The 22,944-nt window shown below is 38.4% G+C and overlaps 1 protein-coding gene across 8 annotated transcripts in view; it reads right to left on the reverse strand.

Annotated features, from left to right (window-relative positions):
- The window catches only part of FGGY (FGGY carbohydrate kinase domain containing), a 529,413-nt gene that overhangs the window by 91,503 nt on the left and 414,966 nt on the right, over positions 1-22,944 (reverse strand). For all 8 annotated transcript variants that reach the window (XM_074221312.1, XM_074221313.1, XM_074221311.1 and 5 more), the window contains 3 exons: positions 15,476-15,623; positions 10,080-10,154; positions 3,190-3,310 (listed from right to left, as the gene is read on the reverse strand). In XM_074221312.1, coding sequence (XP_074077413.1) covers positions 3,190-3,310; positions 10,080-10,154; positions 15,476-15,623 — 344 coding nt within the window. The remainder of the gene's footprint in view (positions 1-3,189; positions 3,311-10,079; positions 10,155-15,475; positions 15,624-22,944) is intronic.

Here is a 22,944-nt window from a genome sequence, read left to right on the forward strand (position 1 = left end):
TCATTTATATAGTACATATGGGAGCAAAGATTTGGATGCAGGTCCAGCTGTAACATTTATAGCATATTGACTAGAGGATGGATCTTAGAATCTTAGAAAAGGAAAGACATGGGTCCAAGTCCTGCCTCTGACAAAAAATTTTCCATGTCTGACCATAGGTAATTCACTTTAGTATTCCACACCCTGGGCAACTCCCTCACTATTGGTTGATTGGTTGTTGTCCTCCATGCTCAAAGAGAACCCAAATGACATCACCATGCTGGGGGTCAAACGGGGAGGTAAATAATAACCAGCACTTGTTGATGACTTCAATTTTCACAAAATCTTGACCATATAATAGCTTATTTAGTCCTTGTAATCACCTAGTGACATAGCTAATATTATTATGCCCATTTTCCAAATTAAAAAAACCCTTTTGTTATCCCCATTTTCCAGATTGAGAAAGGTAAGGCTAATGGTCAAGAACCATGCAACTACCTGGTATCCAAGGAAGGATCTGAACTCAGGCCTCTACACATTATATCTTCTAAAACTCAATGTTAGAGATAAGCTACCAAACCACAATGATGAAAGGAATTTACATACACCCAGAATCCTCATATAATCATGACAGTTTAGACCAAAAAGTGATTTTCAGTCGGACATTATTATCATCATCATCACTTTCTTCATCATTGGCATCAGTATCACTAACAAACTTACCATCTTCATCCTTAAAGGACTATATCTGTTTTTTATGTCAATGATAATAACAGCTTTCCTTAAATACCAAGTTGATTCTCAGACCCTTTATCTATAGGATTCTGTATGCCAGAACCCATTTTTCCATTGGGTTCAGAACTCGACTGTTTTTTCTCTGTGGGTATACTGGAAAGAGAATTTACTAAATCGATATCCTCTTCCTCCCTGAGAAAATTTGAGCAGTGAAGAGATTTGAAGGAGATGGGAGGTGGTTTCTGACTGGTTTGAGTAATGAGGCCTGGCCTTCCAAAGTGCAGCTTTTAAATGTGGTCTTTTCTTCGAAGAATTGGGGTGGATGGGGGAAGGGATGGGAGAGACTTCTGGAATTCCAGTTATTTTATCTGATAGACTAATGAGCTAAGCAGAACCAAGAGCATTTCAAGGCAGATGAACTTTGCCATTCCTCTGTCAGTCAATGTCCTTACAAAAGGAGGGGAATTCCAAACCCAGAAAAAAGGGCCCTTTGTACTGGACTGTATCTGGTCATTAGCTCCAGCCCAAAGATTCCAGTTTACATTTTAATCCAAATACCTATTAATAGATCTCTTATTTCGGCCCCTAGAGAATAGTTTCCAAAGCTGAGCCTCTCTGCAGTGAAATTGGCCTTATGTTTCTCTGGATTCCAATAAAGGAAGGGAGTTGCTTGATATTGATCTCATCAGACAGAGACTACCATCAGTCCTAAGGTCTCAGTTCAGGCTCCCATAGGTTGCTCTGCATTGGGGGCTCACCTGGGGCTGATCTCCTTATTCCTTCTTGTCTGCATCAAGGTAGGAAGTCCACACAATAAAAGCCAAATTCCATTTATAGACCATTTGAAATCAAAACAACAGAATGTGGCAGACAGACCTGATCCTGTGGAAAGTCTTCAGCAAGCCCAATGGGATTTGGATGGGGGCTCTTGCTGGGCCAAGAGCACTGGCTTTGAAATCAGTGACCCTGGGTTCAAATCCTTTCTATTGAATAATCTCCATAATCTTCCTATCACCATTAGGATCAAATGTAAAACATCCAGTTTAGCCTGCAAAGCTGTTCATCATCTGGTGCCTATTCTTTTCCCCACCTTCACTGTCATTTGGTGACACTGGTTTTCTGGCCTTTCTCATACAGGATTCTCTAAGCAGTTTCATGCTCTGGAACTCTTCCCTCACCTCTCCATCCTGGCTTCTGTCCCAAGTCTCAGCTAACATCATACATTCTACAAGAAGCCCTTCCTGGTCCTCCTGGATTCCCTCCATGACTATCTCCAATTTGCCCTTTATAAATATTATTTGCAAATAGTTGTTTGCATACTGTCTTCTCTCCATTAGACTGCAAGCTTCTCTGGAGCAGGTACTAGTTTTTGACTTTCTTTATATCCCAGGATGGGCAAAGATATTTGTAGACTTGAAATCCAGTTCTATTTTTCAGTCTCAATCTTTGGGTCTTTTGACCACAATCCTCATTTTAGAGAAGTCTATAAGATTTCACCAGAGGAGAAGAAGTCATTCTTCCATTACTTTTCCTGGGGCATGTATACTGACTAACCACTTGATTTGGCCTTTCTTTGATGAATGTATTATGTACTATCATGTACAGTAAAATTGTAAGAAACTGGAAGGCAAAGATCATCAGATCTCATGTAGAGGCTTCCCTTCTATTAATCATGACAGTTTAGACCAAAAAGTGATTTTCAGTTGGACATCATCATCATCATCATCATCACTTTCTTCATCATTGGCATCAGTATCACTAACAAACTTACCATCTTCATCCTTAAAGGACTACATCTTTATTTTTAATTGTCAATGATAATAACTTCGTAATAGCTTATTTTTTTGGAGTTGTGAGAAGTGTGATGACTTGTGATCAAGAAACTCATAAGACAAGGTCTTTCCTTTAATACCATGCTGCTTCAGGTGCCAGTGTTCACCCATCTACATGGAAGGCAAACAATACAACAGAAAACTAATGCATTAAGATTTCTAGGAGGAAATATAATAACCAAAGTCCACAATCCTTGACCTCCAGGAGCTTAATTGAAGACATTCCAATTAGGGAAATGAGTATGGAGGAGGGGTAAAATGTACACAAAGAAATAGAAAATATATCCAAGATTAAACAGCAACAACAAACTAATTTCAGCAAATGAGGAAGAAACAGCACAGGACATTGGAGAAAAAAACATAACATCTCTGAATTGCTCTGGGCCTCAGTTTCCTCTTTTGCAAATGGAAAGGTTTGGGTTAGAGTACCCCTGAAGTCCCTTCAAAGTCTATTCAAAATACAGGATTTGGAAGCATTTCTAGAGATCTTTGTTAAGAAAATCCCAGGGCAGGGGGAGGTGAGTTCTGTCCATCACAAGGATTCAGAGGATCAGGACCATTTACTCTCTCCTGGTCCCACTGACCCTGAGGGGGAATCAGGCTATCCCTAATTGGTTGAAAGGTCAACCTCTCACTGACTTACCAGTGATGTCAGCATGCATCTGCACAAAAAGAGGGTTCTTGCTGAGACCCCCACAAAGAAACAAAGTATTAATTGAATGGCCTGCTGCCTCCATAGTCTCCAGAATGTGACGTGTGCCAAGCTAAAAGGTAAAGCAAAGGTGGGCATTACTGGTAATAGAGAAGCAAAAGAAGAAAGCAAAACAAATCCACGGTCCATTTGATACAACATTCTTGGGTAAAAAGGGTCAGATTCAATTCATAGAATGGGAATTTCAGAAATATATTCAGGGAAACAGAGAATGTGAGGGATGAAATGGATTCCAGGATGTTAGAGAAGGGAAGGATCTTAAAAAATGTAAATACTGGAAGGAGCCTTAGAACAGAGACTTTCAGAATGAATGGGGTAAAGGGGGCTTAGAACAGGGAATACCAGAGCTGGAAAGTGCCTTGGAAATCATTTGGTTTCACCCTCCCCTTTTATAACAACTCAAAGATCTCAAGAAACTTAAGGGTAATATTTCATTCCTTTGGAAGGAAAAGGTTCATTAGCAAGATCCAATGGAGAATAGAAGGCAATGGATTCTTGGACTGTCAAAGCAGATTAGTTGAGGCTTTCCACATGCGCTTAACCACAGATGGAAATTTCTGAACCCAACTCTTGGACCCAAGAGCACTATCTAATGGCTGAGTTTCCAGGGCCACAATCTATGTATCAGGAAGCCTGACTGATTTTCAGTGTGCAGGACCTAAACTAAGCTTACTGGTTCATCAATTTTCTGATTAAATCAATATTTGACAATTTAGGGGGGGCGTGAACCCCAGTTGTCAACTTTATCCTGAAATATCATTATCCCATCTACACTGAAATTTTATAGTTTTGATATTTGAGATATAATAGGTCTTAAAAATAAATTAAATGGAAATTTGGGGGGAGTTTTGCTGAAGTTACAGATGACACAAGAATTCCAACAGATGAGAGATGATCAAATAACTCAAATTAAAAAAAAATGATACAGCAAACACCCCCATAAAGGAAAAAGAAAAAAAAAATTAGACTTCTCTGATAAGAAGGGAGGGTGAAATAATTTTATATGGATTTTTCAGATTGCAGGGATGCTTTGTCCCTGACCCCCCCCCCCCATTGATATGGAAGGAATAACTGTAGATGTGATTTCAACAAATGGGGAACTTTCATCACTTTGCATTTCATTATAGTCATAATATCTTCATTTCATCAACAAAGCTTGTGACTCATCTAATCCCATGTAGTTCTTATTCAGGTCCAGGTATGTCCAATGTCCTAGTAATCTTCATTTCCTAGTGGACACCAGGCCAGCACTTGAGCTGTGACCCTGCAGCTCTCAATCATGCTATGTGATAGGATGGGCAAGCCAATTTTTCATTTTTTCCTAATCCTAATTCTATTTTTACAAGGTCTATTAAATTTTCTTCCTTCTTCTCTTGCTCTTCCTTCTTTCCTTCCTTCTGTTTCCTTCTTTCCTTATATCCCACCTTCCTCTCTTCTCTCCTCTCTTCCATTCTTGCCCTTCCTTCCCTTTTCCTCTCTCTACCTCCTTTCCTTTCCTTTCCTTTCCTTTTTCCTTCCCTTCCCTTCCCTTCCCTTCCCTTCCCTTCCCTTCCCTCTTAGTTTCCTTCTCCTCCACACCCAAACTAGGAATATGTAAAATCCTATATGAGTAAGATTGCTTCACTTATTGCCATTTGTATCCCCAGCAAGGGCAGCTAGGTGGCACAGTGGATAGACCACTGACCTTGGATTCCAGAGGAAGGGGGTTCAAATTTGACCTCAGACACTTGAATCTTTCTAGTTGCATGACTTTAGGCAAGTCACTTCACCCTGATTGCTTCACATCCAGGGCTATCTCCAGTAGTCCTGATTCATATCTGGCCACTGGACCCAAATGGGTCTGGGGGAGAAAGTGAGACTGCTGACTTTGTATAGCACCTCTTCACATAAAAAATCCAATTTATGGGACCACCTCCCTGTTGTCGTGGTCTTCTTCGAAAAGGCAGGACAAATATTATTATTATGATTATTATTATTATCCCCAGCACCTAGCATGGTTGAAATGCCAGTAGCAGGTGAATGATGACCTTTGTCCAGGGGTCTGCCTGTCTGGGATCTGGGATGCACCCTCATCCCCTCAAGAGCCCTAAAGGAAGGTTCTGGGGGGGGTCACTATTCCACAAGGCCTTTCTTGATCCCTGTAAACCTTAAGATGACTTTGTACACATTTTCATTTTCTCATTTCTCTGGGATCTCAATGAGTGTAATCAATCCTTTTAAGGGGAAAGACTCAGTTTGGAATGTGCATGCTCTTCTTAGAGAACAGTGACTGGAATCAGTGTCACTTAAACATTCCTAAATTGCCAACTGAATTTGCCATCTCTGGCTATGGTAAAGACTGTGGTGGAGTCTCTAGTTGACTAGAATTCTTGTTTTCCTTCAAGCTTCACAGATCCAAGCTTGCAAAATCCCTCCTCCTCCTCCTCCTCCTCCTCCTCCTCCTCCTCCACCACAAGTGCCCCAACAAAGGCGATTGTGGGAAAGTTGTTGTGTGTTTACCTGCCTGGAAAAAATGTTTTAATCAGGCAAAAATTTAAATTAAAATTAGTCTATTCCAGTACAGGGGGAAAAAAACAGTTAATTTAATCCCATCATGAAGAAAATGCAAATCTGGGGGCTTCAAATGCAAATTGTATTTTTTTTTTCTTTTTAAAGCTTTACTGCTGAAAAGAAAACTATAGATTAACAGGCTATGGACAAAAGCTATTGTTTGACAAGATTTTCAATTACGAATGCTTTAATTTTTTTTTTTAACTTAAAGAAGGGTTCCATACATTCCATGTATCTTTAATGACATTCCTCATTCATTACAGTCCTGTTCCACCAGAATACTAACCACCCATTTACTGATAGAGTCCAAAGGAGGAATTTTGTTCAATTTTAGCTTGTCAACAACAAATAGGTGCTGGCTTATTGTTCTCAGCTGGTGAAGCAGAATGTCATTTTACTCCATTTACCATCCTGGGAAATGTATCTGTTATCTCCATGCTTCATTCAAACCAGCATCATTTTGCTTAAAGGTCAGCACACACAGATACTTTTCCAAAATGAATTGTACTCACAGTAATTCAAATTACTCTACAATAGCATCCTATCTAAAGGCCTTTCTCTTAAAAGCCTCCCTACAATGATATTTTAAGGTCATTAAGACAATGGCTAGTCTAAATGTGAAAATTGTTAATACTCTTATGATAAGTGCATTAACTACACAATTGATTTTCAGAGTGTATGGGACTTGGAAAAACAAAACTGTTTTTTCCCTCTATATTAAACCAACTACATTTGTAAAGTTCTCTAGGGTTACTCTTATAATATTTGTTCCAGAAAGACTAGCTATAAGACAATCTGGGCCTGGATTACTAGCTTCTCTTGGTCCAAACAATCATGAAAATATTTTTAAATGATCAAGTTAAAAATTTTAAAAGACTAAATTTTTTTCACTTGCTTTCCCCATTGAGCCTTTGTAGATAGATTAAAAATAAAATCATAATGTGCGATGCTTGGGTATGGAGCTCACTGGGTTCTTTTTATTCTTTACTTCCAATATCAGATAGCGTTCATTTGAAAAGAACCTCTTGTTCATTTAGAAGAGATAGGAAGGTTTTTAATGGAATGTAAAGTCGATGTTAGTCAGTGCTGTGTTAGGGCTTCCAAAAACTAATAAAAGCTCAGGTTGCACTAGCAGAAGCATGGAGTCTAGGGACATGGAGGTGATGGCTCTGTTGTATTCTTCTGGACTAGATGGACTTCAATGATCCTTCTCACTAAACTACTGTTGAATTCAGGGATTGGCCAGTCCACAATGCAATCCTTCCAGGAGGGACAATCTCTGCCCTGTGCCAGTGCCCAAAGATGCTTGGGGAGAAGAGTAGAGCATATATAATGAAAGGTTCTGTCCTTTACTCAAAGCCTCTGACTGTTTCCTGTCTACCTGCTGTGTGATGAACTAAGGCTTCTGGATGTTCTTAGTTGCTGGAATCTCAGTTGTGAGAAGAAGGAGCTACTGTCTAAGTTTGAGCCCACTCTGCTCAGGATCAAACTGTAGAAGAAAACATGTGCCTCCTATTGGGTTTATGTTCTGGTACTTCGGGTGTTGTTATATCTTTTCTATAAGTATTCCTTCATGGAAAATTGAAAAAAAGAACTAAATGATGTTAATGAGCACAATCACTGACTGCACAAGAGGAATTGAGGGGCCACACTAAATATTACAAGGAAACAACACATCTTTCTCTTTCTTTTCAGGTCACAAAGTATAAGGACCATTCTCTGATGGGAGTTCATAACCTCCTAGAAAATCTTTTGTCTAAGAGGGAGCCATCATACACATGTATTTTTTTCCCTTTGGTTCAAGACCTTGTAAGACCTCAGAAAGATCTAAAGAACCTGGAAAAAAAGCCAACCCAAATTGTTTAACTTAACTATGAAATAGAATCTTCATGGCAGCCAAGTTCCCATGTGCTATAAGCCAAAGGGTAACTGGCCTGACTTCTTTGCTGGACCTGGAAATGATTTCAATTCTGGAAGGATGTTTATAACTACCACCATTTGTTTAAGCCTATTTTTCCCAGGTCAAGCTGTAGATAGAAGAGTTTGCCTCATTTTGATTGTGAAGTACAGTTCTTTGGGTCTTGTTTTATCTTTTCAATAAATATCCATCCCTTTGGAAAAAACTAACCAATGTTAATGTATAACATTGAGGAGAAACTGAGGGAGTACACTGACAATTAGGTATAAAATCACTGGGAATGGAAAATGATGTGGGTATAGTTAATACTGATAAGTGATATTTCTGGGGAACAAACTAGATGGGTCCTTGCCCACTGATTCTTGAAGGTTGCCCTGGATGGGAAGATAAAATTCTCCATTCTCTAGGGACTCAATTTGACAGCGGGAGTGGGAGTCAGGATAAGGATTTCTGGTGTCTTATATGATCTAGTGTCTTATATACTTATACATGCTTAACAGGTACAGAAGAGAAAGAGTCTCACATCTGATACTAACCGTGTTATCTTGGCCAAAACATTTGTCCCAACTGGGCTTGTTTCCTTAATGTGGAAAATGAAGAAATTGGACTAAGTGGTCTCTGAGGTTCCCTCTTCTAAATCTCTTATTCTATACCTGTCACAACTTCCCTGGGCTGCAACGTCTTCATCTATAAAATGTGGGCTTTGGAGATGTATTTCTCCTCTAGATCATTGGTTGATTTTATTTGTGATTGATTTATATACTTCTCTCCTTTTTGTCTTACCTCTCTTTGGCATGATGATTTGGGGTAGCATTACCTTTCTTAACATGTATCTCCAAGCTCAATTGATTCAATTGCTTTGGCTGAATAATCATATTAATTGACCCTATCAATTCAGTAAAATAAAATCAAACAAGTTATCTGAATGAATCCACTGGCTCATGGACCATATTCAACTCTGGATAGCATCCAACTGTACCAATACTAGCATGCATCAATATAATCTTAATTACTTGATAATGCAAGAAGATGTAAATGGCCACCCAATTTGAAGTCTGAAGATGCAGATTCAAATCCCATTTTTCTGGGGCCATGGGCAAATCACTAAATCCTTTCTCTGCTGAAGTTCAAAGGTATAACTCGATCAGCAACTGGGAACTTATCTTGAACTTTGTTTTAATGTAGTTGGTTTCCTTTGTAATCTTACATAATTTACTTTATGGATGGAAAAAACATTATTTTGAGGCTTCTCCAGGCTTAGAGGGGAATCCAGGACCAAAACAAGATGAATAACTCCCTAAATGAAGCAACCTCTAAAGTCTTTTCAAGCTCTATTAGTCTATGATTCCATAAATCATTGCACCTAATTAAGAGTCAATGGTCAGTTGTCCCATATCAATCAATCCCCCTACATTGACCAAGCAAGGTCCTAGAGATTCAAAGTCCCTCTTCTCAAGGATACTTTCTCTTGGAGAGAAAGTGCTAAGTTTTAACATCACTGTGATTTTAAACTTTAATAACCTATGGAAAATGAAATTAATTATGCTTGAATTTTTCTATTAATTTGTTTTGCAAATGGATATTTTTTCTTGTCAGCTTTTCTGATGGTGGATCATGCTTACAGAATACATGGAATCTGACTTATTTTTCTTATCCAGAACGAAATGCAGAAAGACTGACACTCAAGAAAGTCAAATAATCACCAGACCATATATTGGGAATGTCTTTGAAATTTGTGTTGCATGGGATTATTGCTAGAGTAGATAAGGACCTTTATGAGTCTATCACTCTGGGTGGGCATGATGTTCCAAGTCTTTTTTTTTTAGGTTTCTTTTTTTTTTTGCAAGGCAATGAGGTTAAGTGGCTTGCCCAAGGCCACATGGCTAGATAATTATTAAGTGTCTGAGGCAGGATTTGAACTCAGGTACTCTTGACTCCAGGGCCGGTGCTCTATTCACTGAGCCACCTAGTCGTCCTCAGCTCCAGGTCTTTTTGGTAAGCTCCTGCTAAATTCAGAATTGTTTTTTTCCCCTAGAGCATGGAATAACATGTGAACCCCTGGATTAAACTCCATGGAAGTCATCAATGTTATTTAACAATAAAGGGAACTTACCCATTTCCTGACAGTGAGACAATACTCATGAGACTGACATTTTTGGACTTGGCCAATGTGAGAATTTGTTTTGCCTAAACCTAAGTGTTTGTCATGAAGGCTTTCTTATGGTTAAAGTAAGTGTGTGTATTTGTCTCTGTGTGTGTGGGTGTGTTTCCATATAACCATTGTGGGTTAGTGGGTAGGGGAGATATTAAATGGTCAGTAAAAAAAAAAATCCTCAGTTAAAAAAATACTTACAGCAATGGCTTGAACTGTGGCCAGGTAGAGAAGAGCCAGATCATCAAGGTTCTGAGACAGTCTCAATCCTGTAACCTGTGTGGTTTGAGAGGCAGACATACAGACACAGACAGAGAGAAAGAGAGATGGAGACAGAGATAGAAAATGAGAGAGACAGAGAGAGACAGAGAGAAAGAGGTAGGGGGCAGAGAACAGATTTACAAATGTGGTATTCAGGGAAGGGGACATTTCCCATGAAAGACATTCAGGCATGTTTTCTGGTTGTAATGAGTTCAAATGCAAATCCTCTCTTTGTGAACCAGATGTGAACTACAGTCTAAGCCTTTTTCTGTTGTGGGGGAGTGGGTATGGGAGGGAGAGAATGCCTAAAATAAAAGGGAGAGAGGGAAAACACCAACCAATCCACTATAGGAAAGGTCACAGGCACACCCATAAACTGGACCCCTTGGCCATTTTCTTTTCTAATACGAACGTGTCAGAATGTTCAATGAAACAAGGAACATTTTCTGAGGGGCATCCATGGAATACAAATTAATTCGTGATAATATGACCTAACATTTATATACCACTTTAAGATCTGTAAGCTTTATTTATCATATTTGAGCTAACAACTCTGTTAGGGAGACATTGCAGGTAAAATTTTCTCTATTTGACAGTTGAAAGAAACAAGATTCATAGAATTTATGTGGGTCATACATAGTTTAATTACTAAGAGGGAATCTTAGAGAACATCTAATCTGATCTCTTATTTTTCAGCTGAGAAATAAAAGACTCCCAAGTTCTAAAGTGATAATGATAGTATAATACGTAGAGCACCAGACCTGGGAGGCAAAAGATCTGAGTTCAGACAATAACTGTGTGATCCTGGGAAAGTCATATAACCTGTTTGCTTCATCTATAAAATGAGCTGGAGAAAGAAATGACAAACTAATCCCTCATCTTTGCCAAGCAAACCCCAGATAGGATTAACAAGAATCTGAAGGGATTGAAAATGACTAAACAATAACACCAAAGATGTTTTGTTCTGCTGCTATTTGTGTGACCTTAGGAAAACCATGTCTCCTCTCTGATCCTCAGCTTTTTCATAAAAGAAACTCAGCTTCTTTTTCTGTAAAAAAAATGGGAATACTATGTGTGGCATCTACCTTATAGGGTTTTAGGAAAAGAGCTACTTAAATAAAAGATATCATTTTTCATTATCATCTTATCCAAGAATTCTTAACCTGGGGTCCATTTACTTTACACAAAACATTTTGATAATTGAAGTTCAGTACAATTGGTTCCCTTTGTAATTCTATTATTTTATTTTACGCATCTAAATAAACTCAGGCACCCAAGTGGAGTCCTAGATAGACCACTAGATCTCGAAAATCTGCATTCAAATTTGGTTTCAGACACTCACTAGATGTGTGATTCTGGTCAAGTCATCTGACCTCCATTTGCCTCCGTTTCCTCATCAGTAAAATGAGCATAATGGCACCTGCCCACTAGGGTTGTCATAGAGCTCAAGTTGATAACATTTACAAAAGGCTTTACAAACATTAAAGGAATGTATAAATATTAGCGATCATTGGAAGAAGGGGTCTAGGACACAGGAGAAAAGTTAAGAAACCTTGATGTAGGGACTCTTCTAACTTGGGCATTTTAGATTCTAAAGGCTTTTTTTTTTTGTTCAGACCTCTCGTTTCACAGAGGAAAAAGCTGACCTTCAAAAAGGAAAAGGGAGCTTGTTCATAACTACAACAAGCATGTGTGTGAGATTAAACCCCTAAGTCTCTTGGATCCCAGGTTAGTGATTTTTCTTTCTCCTACATGATATGATGCAATTAATCAACTTTCAGTATTTGCCAAGTTCTAACTCTATGATTTTTTGAAGAATGAAGAGTGTGACTCTTTTTTACCACTTAAGAGTTCATCTACTCATCAATTTAAAACTAGAAAAAAACTAGATACTCTAATCTTTCTCATTTTACAGATAAAGAAATTGAGGTCCTTGTGGATGAGCAAGGCTAGAATCAGAATTTTAACCTGGATTCTGACCCTCAAACCAGTGCTTTAGCCCAGGTAAGACACTGTCATGGGGTTTGCATCCTTTTCTCTTTTCCAACTTGGTTATACGCTCAGGAACCTGCTAAATGTGCATCCTTAACTCTCACCTCTTCCCCATTCCCCCAAGACTGTCCTGCTACAACTTGTTTTCTGAATCCAATTGTCAGATTTTAAAACCACAAGTCAAAATGAGGACAGAGCCACCTCACGTAGAGGGTATTATCTTACTAAATGATGTTGGCTGGGCCTCTTCCCTGCATCATTTCCCCTCCTAAGTCTTTCTTCAGATCTCAAAACACACCCACAGACTTAAAAACGAGTCTAAGTCTCTCGGTGATGTTATAAGCTATGTGAAAGGTGACTTGCTGATTAATGCCAATTTTCAAATTTAAACTGTTTATTAGAAGCAATATTAATAACAATTTAGACAACTAAAATCACTAAGGAATATTTGACTTTTAAGCCAATGTCAGGGCAAATAGAATCACAATCCATTTCCCCCCTCTAAATCCTCATGAGAGGTCTTTGCCAGTGCATTTTTGTTCACTGTTCCAGCTATTTTCAGTTACTTTGTTCTCCGTTTTGCTGGTTCTGCCTTCCCCCTTTGCATTATTATAAAGGCCTTTCCCCATTTCTTTGTACTCTTTATTGCTGTCTTTCTTAACCAAGTTAAAGAATTCCATTTCATTGATTAAAGATTTATGAATGGAGGTGAGATAGAATATAGTGGTGCCTGCAAAGTAGGACTCAGAGCCAGGGACACATGGATTTGTCTTAGGTCTGCCATTATATTTCCCCAGGCAAGAAGCTTAGACTTTAATTGTTGCAGGCTTCTCTCTAAGAGACTGATGAAAGAGAGAGACAAAGCTAAAGAAACAGAAAGAGTCAGAAAAACAGATAGTGAGATAGACAGAAACTGGAAAGATGACAAAAAAACCTTCTGATTTCCCAAGAATCTTACCTGATGGATTGTATTTGAAGTTTACTACAACCCTGTGAGTTGGGTGCCATTACAATGATCCAATTTTAAAAATGAAGAAAATGAGACTCAGAAAGATTACGTAGCTTGTCCAGGATCATAGTCATGTCACAGGCATGAAGAGAAGTGTGTATAGCAAGTCTGGAAAGGTAGGTTAGGGTCACTTTATGAAGTTCATTACTGATGGATATATATTTTTTTCTAGAAACTATAGGGAACCACTGCTGTTTATTGATTGGGAGAGAGGGTTGGAATAGAAGAAAATCTCTCTGGCAAATGTGTAGAAAATGGGTTGCTGTGGAGAGAGACCAATAAGGAAGCCAGAACAATAGACCGGGTGATAGATAATGAGAACTTGATGTTGTTTGGGTAGGGAAAGGGAGACATGCCTGAGGAATTATCAAGATAGAAACCACAAGTTTTAGTGAGTAATTAGATCTATAGGCAAGGAGGAGTGAGTAGTCAAAGATAGCATGAAGGCTTCTAGCCTGGGTGACATGGAGTGTGGCTCACTATTAATGGGGACGTTTAGAACTGGGGAACGTTTAGTTGGAAAGATGATGAGTTCTGTTGATTTTGAGTTTGGGATTATTAAGTGACTTCCAGATGAAACTATCCAATAGCCTATTGCTGGTACGGAACAGGTTTTCGAGAGAAAAAAAAGAGCTCTATGTATAGACCTGGAAATCATGAAATCAATGAAAATTGAACTTGTGAGTTTGACTGGAAGCTGATTAGGTCATTGTGATAAAGTATAGAGAGAGAGAGAAAAGAAAATTATCCAGGACATAGTCCAAATGAATAACAGAATTAGAAAGAATAACAAGGAAAAAGATCCAAGGACCAAGAGGGAACATCATCATCATCATGCATATCCAGTTCTGGCTGATTCTTAATGACCCCATTTGGGATCTTCTTGGCACAGATACTGGAGTGGTTTGCTATTTCCTACAGATTAAGAAACTGAGGCAAACAGAGATTAAATGACTTACCTAGGGTCATACAGCTAGTAAGTATTTAGATCTGAATCTGAACTCAAGTCCTTCTGACTCCAGATCTGGTCTTTCTACTGCACCACCTTACTGTTAGAGTCAAGATTTTAAAAATCAGATCTTCCTGATTCAAAATTCAGGACTCTATCCTTTATTATTTGCTTCTTTCTTAATTTTGGACTACTGTACCTCCCCAGGATAATTTAAGATCACTGAGACTAGGGATGTTTGTTGTCTTTGTTTTGCCATGGAGCCTGCAAATAGTCAGCAATCAATAAGCTAATCAATGAATCATCCCCTAAGCAACCATAATCTTTTATGATAAATCATGGAATTGTGTGCACTTCTATGGTTTTGTCACACTCACAAACTTTCTGAGCACTTCAGGAGCTTCACTTACTGATATGTAAATCCATACAAAGTGTGGCATTATGTCTTTCCTCTAAATTGTCACAGAACACATATTTTGGGCCACCACAGCCTTCCGGTGAAAGACATCTGACTCTGGTAGACAGTGCTGGACTTCTAGCTGCAACCAGTGTTGAGCATACTTCCTGCTCTGATCACTTTTCCTTTGCTGCCAGCAGTCAACTGAGGAAAGCATCCATGTGTCATCAGAGGCTTATTTCCTATTACTCAAATAATGCAATTTCTGAAGCCCCCTTTTGTTTGTCTTCTAAGGTGCATCTACTCCACTGGAATTCATTCATTTATTTGTTTGTTTGTTTGATTGTTTATTTGCAAAGCAATGGGGTTAAGTGACTTGCCCAAGGTCATACAGTTAGATAATTATTAAGTATCTGAGGATGGATTTGAACTCAGCCCCTCCTGACTCCAGGGCCTGTGCTCTGTCTGAGGCTCTAAGTCCCAAGGCCCCGAGTCCTAGCCTAATCTCCTTGCCTCTTTATACTTCCCTTCCTCTCTTCTATAATGTATACTGCCTAGACCATACTTTGCAAGTTGCCCTGACTCATGGCTGAAAGGTCCAAACTGATATTCAGCTATACTGAGTGAGAGCATAAGTAGCACTACCTAGGAATGGGATGGAAAACACCACTTAGAAAATCCCTAAGATATTTCAAGTTAAAAAAAATAAAGAAAAGGCTCAGGATTTTCAGAAAATAAGTCTCTGGGAGAATCAGCAGTTGTAAAGGGTCAGAGACAATCTATCTAAGGATCTTGTTTTGGCTTAGAAACATCTGGAGTTTTCATCAGGTCTTGGGAGTAGACAACAAAAAAGGCTCATCAACCAGGACCCCACCACCTAATGGGATACTAGTTTCCTCAACCTCCACCCTGAATGTTGTTCCTTCCAAACTTCCTCATATTTTGGTCTCTTTTTTACCATTCTCACACCAATGTCAGCATATACTTACCATGCCCTTCAGTGTCAAATCTGCTAAGGGAGATCGGTTGCCATGGAAATCTGGCCAAACATGTAAATCAATAGTGAGGAAACCCACAGGCAGAGATTTCTTAATAGAATCCAGGTGACTATTCAGATATGTATAGATACTTTGAAATCTGGAAGACAAAGTTCATTTTTTTTGGTTTATGGGGGTGGGGAAGTCAACAGTTCAGTGAACAGAAAACATTTCAACTTCATGTGAAATGCAGGAATATGGCCAGAGACCCCCCAAAGTGGAGGATGGCACAAGTTGTAACCCAAGTCAGGAGAAAATTACGTTATCATTAGGTGCTGAATATGGCCTCTGGAAAGCATATGGCACTTGGAATGTGGGGAATAAAATGTCAGCTCTCATGCTGAGCATGGGATTGGACTGCAGTGGGGGAGGCAGGAGAAGAGGGGAGCTTAAGGGTGGGAAGGAATATTGTATGGTGGGAATCAACAAATAAAGAAAAACAAAACATTTATTAGGTGTTTACTATGTTCAAAGGGTAGAGCCAAGCATTGTTGATACAAATAGAAAAGAAAGGGCATTCTGCAAGCAATTCAGTTCTAATGGGGGAGTTAACAAATATGGGCAGTTTGAGCGGCAAGTCACATCGAAAGGTCCCATGGTTTTGAGGGTATGGCAACAAAGAAGTTGATAATGTATCTTTTTCAAAGGAAGACTATTGTACTAGAATTTAGGAGATAACGATCATAGAATCATTAATTTTGAGAGTTGCAAAAGGTCTCAGAGGCCATCTCCCATCACCATACCTGACCAAGAATTCTGTCTTCAGCACATATACCCAAGAGTATGCCCTTTTACAAGTATGCTGGGAAGTGTTAACTTAGGAGTTGGAACATCTGGTTTCGATCCTGCCACTGATGTTTACTATTTGAGTGATCTTGGACAAGTCCCTTTCCCCATAAGCAAGCTAACTTCCCCAGACCTTAGTTTTATCTGCAACATGTGAAATTAAGAGTAGATGATTTCTGAAGTCCCTCCCTCCTAGTTCTCAGTCTATGAATTTATTGTGGCCATGTAGACACTAGAAAGGGTCTCAAGAAACCAATGAGTCTAATCCTCTCCTCTCCTCATTTTACAAATAGGAAAATAATGTTCAAGAAAGTTTAATGATTTACTTGTCCATAGTCACTGAGATGGTAAAAATCAGAGGCAGGATTTGAAACCAGGTGAACAAACCCCAAAGTTTGCCTCCTGCCTTGCTTCATAACATTTGAAGTTAATGAAATATTTTATGAATTATTGTGTTGAGAATTTCATTAAATATTATTATGAAATAATTTATATAACATTTTAAAGTTTGAAAAGACCTGTTAGTACATTATTTCATTTTAGCCTCAGAGCAACCCTGAGAAGAAGATGTGATGATGATCATTTTAAAGTTAAGAAAATTAAGGTTTGGAGAAGTGGCTTGTCCAAGATCACACAGCAAATACATAGCAAAGTCTGAATTTGAATTCATTTCTTTCAGACTCCACTCCCAATACTCTATCTATCATACTGCTATTCTCCTCACATTTATCCATAATCTTTTTTACTAAACAAAATCCCTCCAAAGGGGTCTTATAGCTCTTACCTCCCCCTACTCTTCATTTAATATTGCAAATAAGAAATTAACTTTGGATTGGTCAGAGATATGTATGTGCCTTTGGAAAAATAATTTCATTTTTCTAAACCTCATTGATCTCATCAGTGAAATGGGCTATGTGATCGCAAAATTCCTTTCTAAATTTGACCTTTTGACTTTGCATGCTTCTTTTCTGAATTTTCTTTGTAACTTAAAACAATGTTTAGCGCATAGTCATTGTTTTAATAAGTGTTTTTCATTGGTATAACTGATTGAAACATTAATTTTCTCTACCTCATATTTATCTTGGGCTTTAAGATTTACAAAGCATATTTTCTCAATGAAATCATAAAATAAAACACACTTATGTTCCCATTTTATTTTGGGGGGATAATATAGATTAGATGATCTCTGAGATCCTTTCTAACCTTAAGAAGGAAAGATTCTGCAATCAGGAAACTGAAGTATAGAAAGATTCAGGAACTCACCTATGGTCATCCAGATATGGAAGATTTGGAACCTAAATTTAGATGTCCTGACTCAATTTCCCTTATCCTTTGTGACACTGCCTCCAGAATAAACCAGGAACTTTCTGTTTGACTTTGGAGATATCATTTAACCTCTTGATCTGAGTTTCCTCTTTTAAAATAAGGGAATGGAAAATGGGATATGATAGAAAGTACATTGCCTCTAGAGTCTGAGGATATGGGTTCAAATTCTACCTCTGCCACTAAATATCCTTGAACAACATCTTAGCATGAGGTTTTAATTTTCTCACACATAAAAAGAGGGGTGGTACAGGATTCTGTGGACTCCCAACTTTAGCTCCATGTCTATATGAATGGCTTAGATCCTTTCATACTCTAAAATTCTGATATTAGAAGTTACAGGGGCAGGAGTTAATGCCATATTATCCTTGCACTACTTTTCTTTCCTCTCCTATGGTCTAAGTATGGAGCTACCATATATAAACCAATTAGGGGAAATTAAATGAAAACTAAAGAGATCAAATCTATTTCCAGGGTAGAGGAAACAGCAAATCTGATGTCATTTTATGTGCTTTGACATCTTTAGAAACAGAAATATGGGATGATAATTTCTTTTTTGGATCCCCCTTTCCTAGCTCCCCCTACTTCTCTTGAAGGTTAATATTAGTTTGCTTTCATTAAAAAAAAGTGGCATGGAACACCTTTGGAATGAATCAGGGTCCATTGTAAAATGACGAGGGAATGTTGCAAGTTGCCAGTGGTTATATATTACTGGTGTAGGTTCCCAATCTTAATTTATATCAATTGTTATAGAACTATTAGGATTTAATGCCAGCTAGCTGTGATTCCTCAACATGTCCCTTCTCTGAGTCTCATTTCCTGGCCTATAAAATAAGGCAATTAGACCAGATGGCCTCAAATATCCCTTCTGCTCCACTATATGGTATTCTGAAAGGTCTGCTATCTCTAAGGGCCCTCCCAGGTCCGAAGTGTGCATATTGAGATCCCTCCCAGCTTGGTCATTCTTTGTCCCACATTCAACAATTTGTAATTTCTAAGGGTTCTATCAGTTCTCCCATTCTTGGTTTTAACCAAGCTCTAACATTTTAGGTTCTATAATCCCTCTAATTCTGACATTTTTTATCTATTAATCAATCAATTTATCAAATGATGTGCTAAGCACTGTCCCAAACTACAAAGAACTTTTTTGTGTTTGTTTTGTTTAAATGGTCTTCAAGGAGCTCAAATTGTGATCTAGAAGGCCACATATAATAATTATGGACATACCAGAGATATACAGCATAAATGGGAGGTCATCTCAGAGGGAAGGTATTGGGGGGGGGGGATGGAGAAACAGAAGAGACCTCTTGAAGGAGAGAGTTTGAAGGAAGATATGAAGAAGGGGCAGTTTGGTGACACAGTGAATAGAACACCAACCCTGGAGTCAGGAAGACCTGAGTTCAAATCTGATTTCAGACACTTAATAATTACCTAGTTATGTGACCATGAGAAAGTCACTTAACCCCATTGCCTAGCAAAAACTTTAAAAAAAGACTTAGGAAGTAGAAATGATAAGGGATCACATTCTACTATGGGGGACATTCAGTGCAAAGATATAAAGATGGGTAGAAAATAGCAAATAATCTCTAGACTAGGCAATAGATCCTTGAACTCTTGGAGCAAGTCAAATATTTAGAAGACTCCTGACTGGAAAACCTTTGTTCTATCTTCCTTCATTGGCTTGCAGTTTATGTCCTCATTTTGATCTTGGCACCAATGATCTCTGTTTGAAAGTTCTTTCCAGATTAGAAGTGCCATATTCTAATATATATTCCAGCACTGGCATTGTATAGTCCATGCCCTAAACAACTGGGCCCTGACCTTTGAATCCCTACAGACTCTTCCAGTTCTTATGGTTCACAATTCTGGGGAAGCTGAAGAGATAAAAGGGACAGGTCCTGTTGTCCGAGTTAGCTATGGATCTATATAGGAGAGGGCCAAAATTGGGTAATCTAGGGTAGTTTCCCTTTCTCCTTGGGTCAAGAAGCAATTAAACCATTTAACTATCCAGATATCAAGATTTTGGAACAGGCTTAATGACTTTCCAATTTAACAAGGCATGATGCATCTAGGACAAAGGATTCTCTTCCCTTTCAGTCATTTTCCTTTGCAACCTATGCTCTTTCTTTTTTTTTCCCTTTCTTCCTTTCCTTTATTTCTACCTTTCTCTCTCTCTTTCCCTCTCTCTCTCTCTCTCTCTCTCTCTCTCTCTCTCTCTCTCTCTCTCTCTCTCTCTCTCTCTCTCTCTCTCTCTCTCTCTCTCTCTCTCCCTCTCTCTCCCCTCTCCAATTTTGTCTCATCATTTCTCCCTCTCTTCCTCTTTCCCTCTCTATTCCTGCCTTTTCCCCTTTATTTTTCTCCCTTTCTCCCCCTCTTTTCCTCATACTATCACAAATAGCACACATAAATCTTTTCATTCTTACTCCTCAGGAATCTCAAAGTAGGGCATTTGGTTTCAAGCAACTGGGTCAATAACAGAATCTAGCCCTAATTACTATTGATTGGTCATTGTCTCGTTTACTGTAGGTCCACACAGTGATATTCATTTAGTTTTCCCATCCATAGTCAATCATGCACTAATGAGATCCCTAAGGGAACTTGACATGTGCTTTACCCCTTTGACTTCTGACCTCCTTGCAGCTGCATATTTATACTTTGAACCAAACCATTCAACTCCATATTTTTTCAATTATACCTAACCATGTGTGCTATCTGAGTCGATCATTCAAAATGAAGTGCACTTGGAAGACATTAAAGTAACTAATTCATGTCATTATTCACATAATTTTGCCCTTGCGTTGTGCCTCCTTGGTGCTGAACTCAGAGAATTTTGAATGTTTTTCGTATGGTGACCATCCATCCCTCATCCAGAGGGTACTAGACATTTATAGGTCCAGTTAGTTAGTAACATAATTACAGCTAGAAGTTGTAGACAAGCAATCCTGACTCTGTGTGGTCAAGACAGAGCCCTTAACTTATTGGGATCTCAGTTTCTTACTTGGTGAAATGAGGCAATTGACTTGATGGACCTTTCAGAACAAAATATATGATGTTATGATCCTGTTAACCACTCAGAAGGAGCAAGAGGAGTTATGATCAGATTTTTGGAAAAAAACACCTTTGTTATTAAATATTTTCTACATTGGACAGATAGATTAAGGCATAGTAAGTGGAAATGACTTCTCTAGGGTCATGAAGTCAGTCATCGAAGGCCTGGCATTGTCTAGTCTGTGCCCTAAACAACAGGGAATGAGAGAACTAAGCTAGAGAAATTTCTCAAAGGAAAATAAGTCTATAGGGTGCTTTGTATGAATTAAAGAACTCTGTCAAATGTGTTATTGGAAAACTTAATACTACACTAGAAACATTATTACCAAGAAAAGTAAAAATAGACCAGTATATGATTTACTGCGACAGGAAAGTATATATAATGTCCTGTAGATACATTTCATCAACATTTGTTATGATTTTTGGTGCTTGGAGGGTTATTATTCAGTGATCTAAATAATTCATAAAGCTCCATTGTTGACAATATTGCTAAATAAATGATATGCCACAATATTTTACAAAAGGAAGGTGGGAAATAATAGATAGAGGGAGGGTGAGAGGAGGGAAGAAATAGAGAGGGAGTGAGGAAGAAAGAAAAGAAAGAAGGGAGTGAGCAAGGAAGAGAGGAAGGAAGGGAGAAAAAGAGGGAGGGAGGGAAGGAGAGAGACAAGAAGGAAGGAAGAAAAGAAGAAAGGAAAAGAGGAAAGAATGAAGGAATTACATCTCATAACAATTGGAAAGTTGATTGTCTTCTTGAGAAGGTAGCAATAGTCCTATAATCTCACTTTCATTTATCTCAGCAATTAATCATGGATGTTTTACATTGTGAAGATTTCTAGAAATGTAGTCAAGTGACCTGAGTTCACTTCCCAAGTCTGGCATTTGTCATCATCTATATTCCATCCCATAGTCTTCATGCCAACCCTCTTTTGAATTCTGATTTATTTATTATCTTCCTTCATTAGATGTAAACTTCTTGAAAACAGGTATTATCTTGTTTTACTCTATTTATAAACCAAACACTTCTTCTCATATTTATCCATCCATTCATCCATCCATCAATCCATCTATCTGCCCATCCAACTATCTGTCTATCTGTATAGCTATCTATCTATCTATGTTCCTGGCCCAGAGGCAGGTACTAGCATCCAAAAAGAGAACCACAAGGTCCCATTTCCCCCATCAAACCATGAGTTCTTTGAGGTCAGGAACCAATGTTTATTTTGTATTGAGTCTAGCCTGTAGGAGGGATGACTGAAGTTGAACTCTATTCCTCTTTCCTGAGCCCTTGGCCATTATCATATGAACTTTTTGATAAATGAGGTGCCAGGAAGAAAAAAAAAACAATATAATTTTCACTTTTTTTATCTTTTTGCACTTAATAAATACCAAATAAACAAAATATTTCCATATATGTTGTAAAATAAAAATATATGAAACTGTGCATTCAATGACTATCTTGTGGACTGTGCAAAGCAGTGATGATTTGTTGGGAAGAGAATATTGGTCTGGATGTCAGAAGAACGACATGGGTTAAAGTTTACATCACTTCTAGCTTGGTTACCAGTGTGTGATAGATGTTCAATGAATACTTGTTGATGGACTGATAACTCTAACTATTAGACTTCAGGCTCCAGGGCAAGGCTGGAATCCCTTCTGGTCTCTCTTGGATTTTTTGTTGCCTTCTTGGCATTAGTGAAACCTGGGCAGACAGTTGCAAGAAGTCAGACTTTTATGGCAACCAGCTTCCTCATGAATCAAGGCAGTATGGGAGTATACAACAGAGTAGTCTTATGGCAATCAGGAAGAGCTGAATTCAACTCCTGCCTTTGGAGCTTACTAACTGAGTCTTTGGCCTTGACTGAATCTTAGTTTCCTTATGTATAAAATTAAGGGTAGACCTTTATTGTCTCTAAGGTCCTTTCTGGTTTTAAGTCTAAGTGTATGATTCAAGAGTTGTCACCAAGGTAGAATGGACTAGAAATAGGATGGTACAGGGAAAAAATAACAGGGAAAGAAATTTAAGCAACAAAAGAAACCAGAAAAGCAGAGCCTTTAATAAAGGGATATTGTTAGCAGAAGGAAAAGGAGAATGATGCCAGGAAAAAGAAAGTTATAAAGGTAAAGGTCAACCTGGTTGATCTGAGAAATGCAGAAAATTCTGGATCCAACAGTAGAAACCCCAAGAGTTGATGTATAGTAAGTCTAGTCAGCAAAAGAGATGTCAGAATGTGGATTAAAAGACAGTAACCACAACAGACATT

This window comes from Macrotis lagotis, chromosome 2, assembly GCF_037893015.1.
Source record: "Macrotis lagotis isolate mMagLag1 chromosome 2, bilby.v1.9.chrom.fasta, whole genome shotgun sequence".
NCBI lineage: Eukaryota > Metazoa > Chordata > Mammalia > Peramelemorphia > Peramelidae > Macrotis > Macrotis lagotis.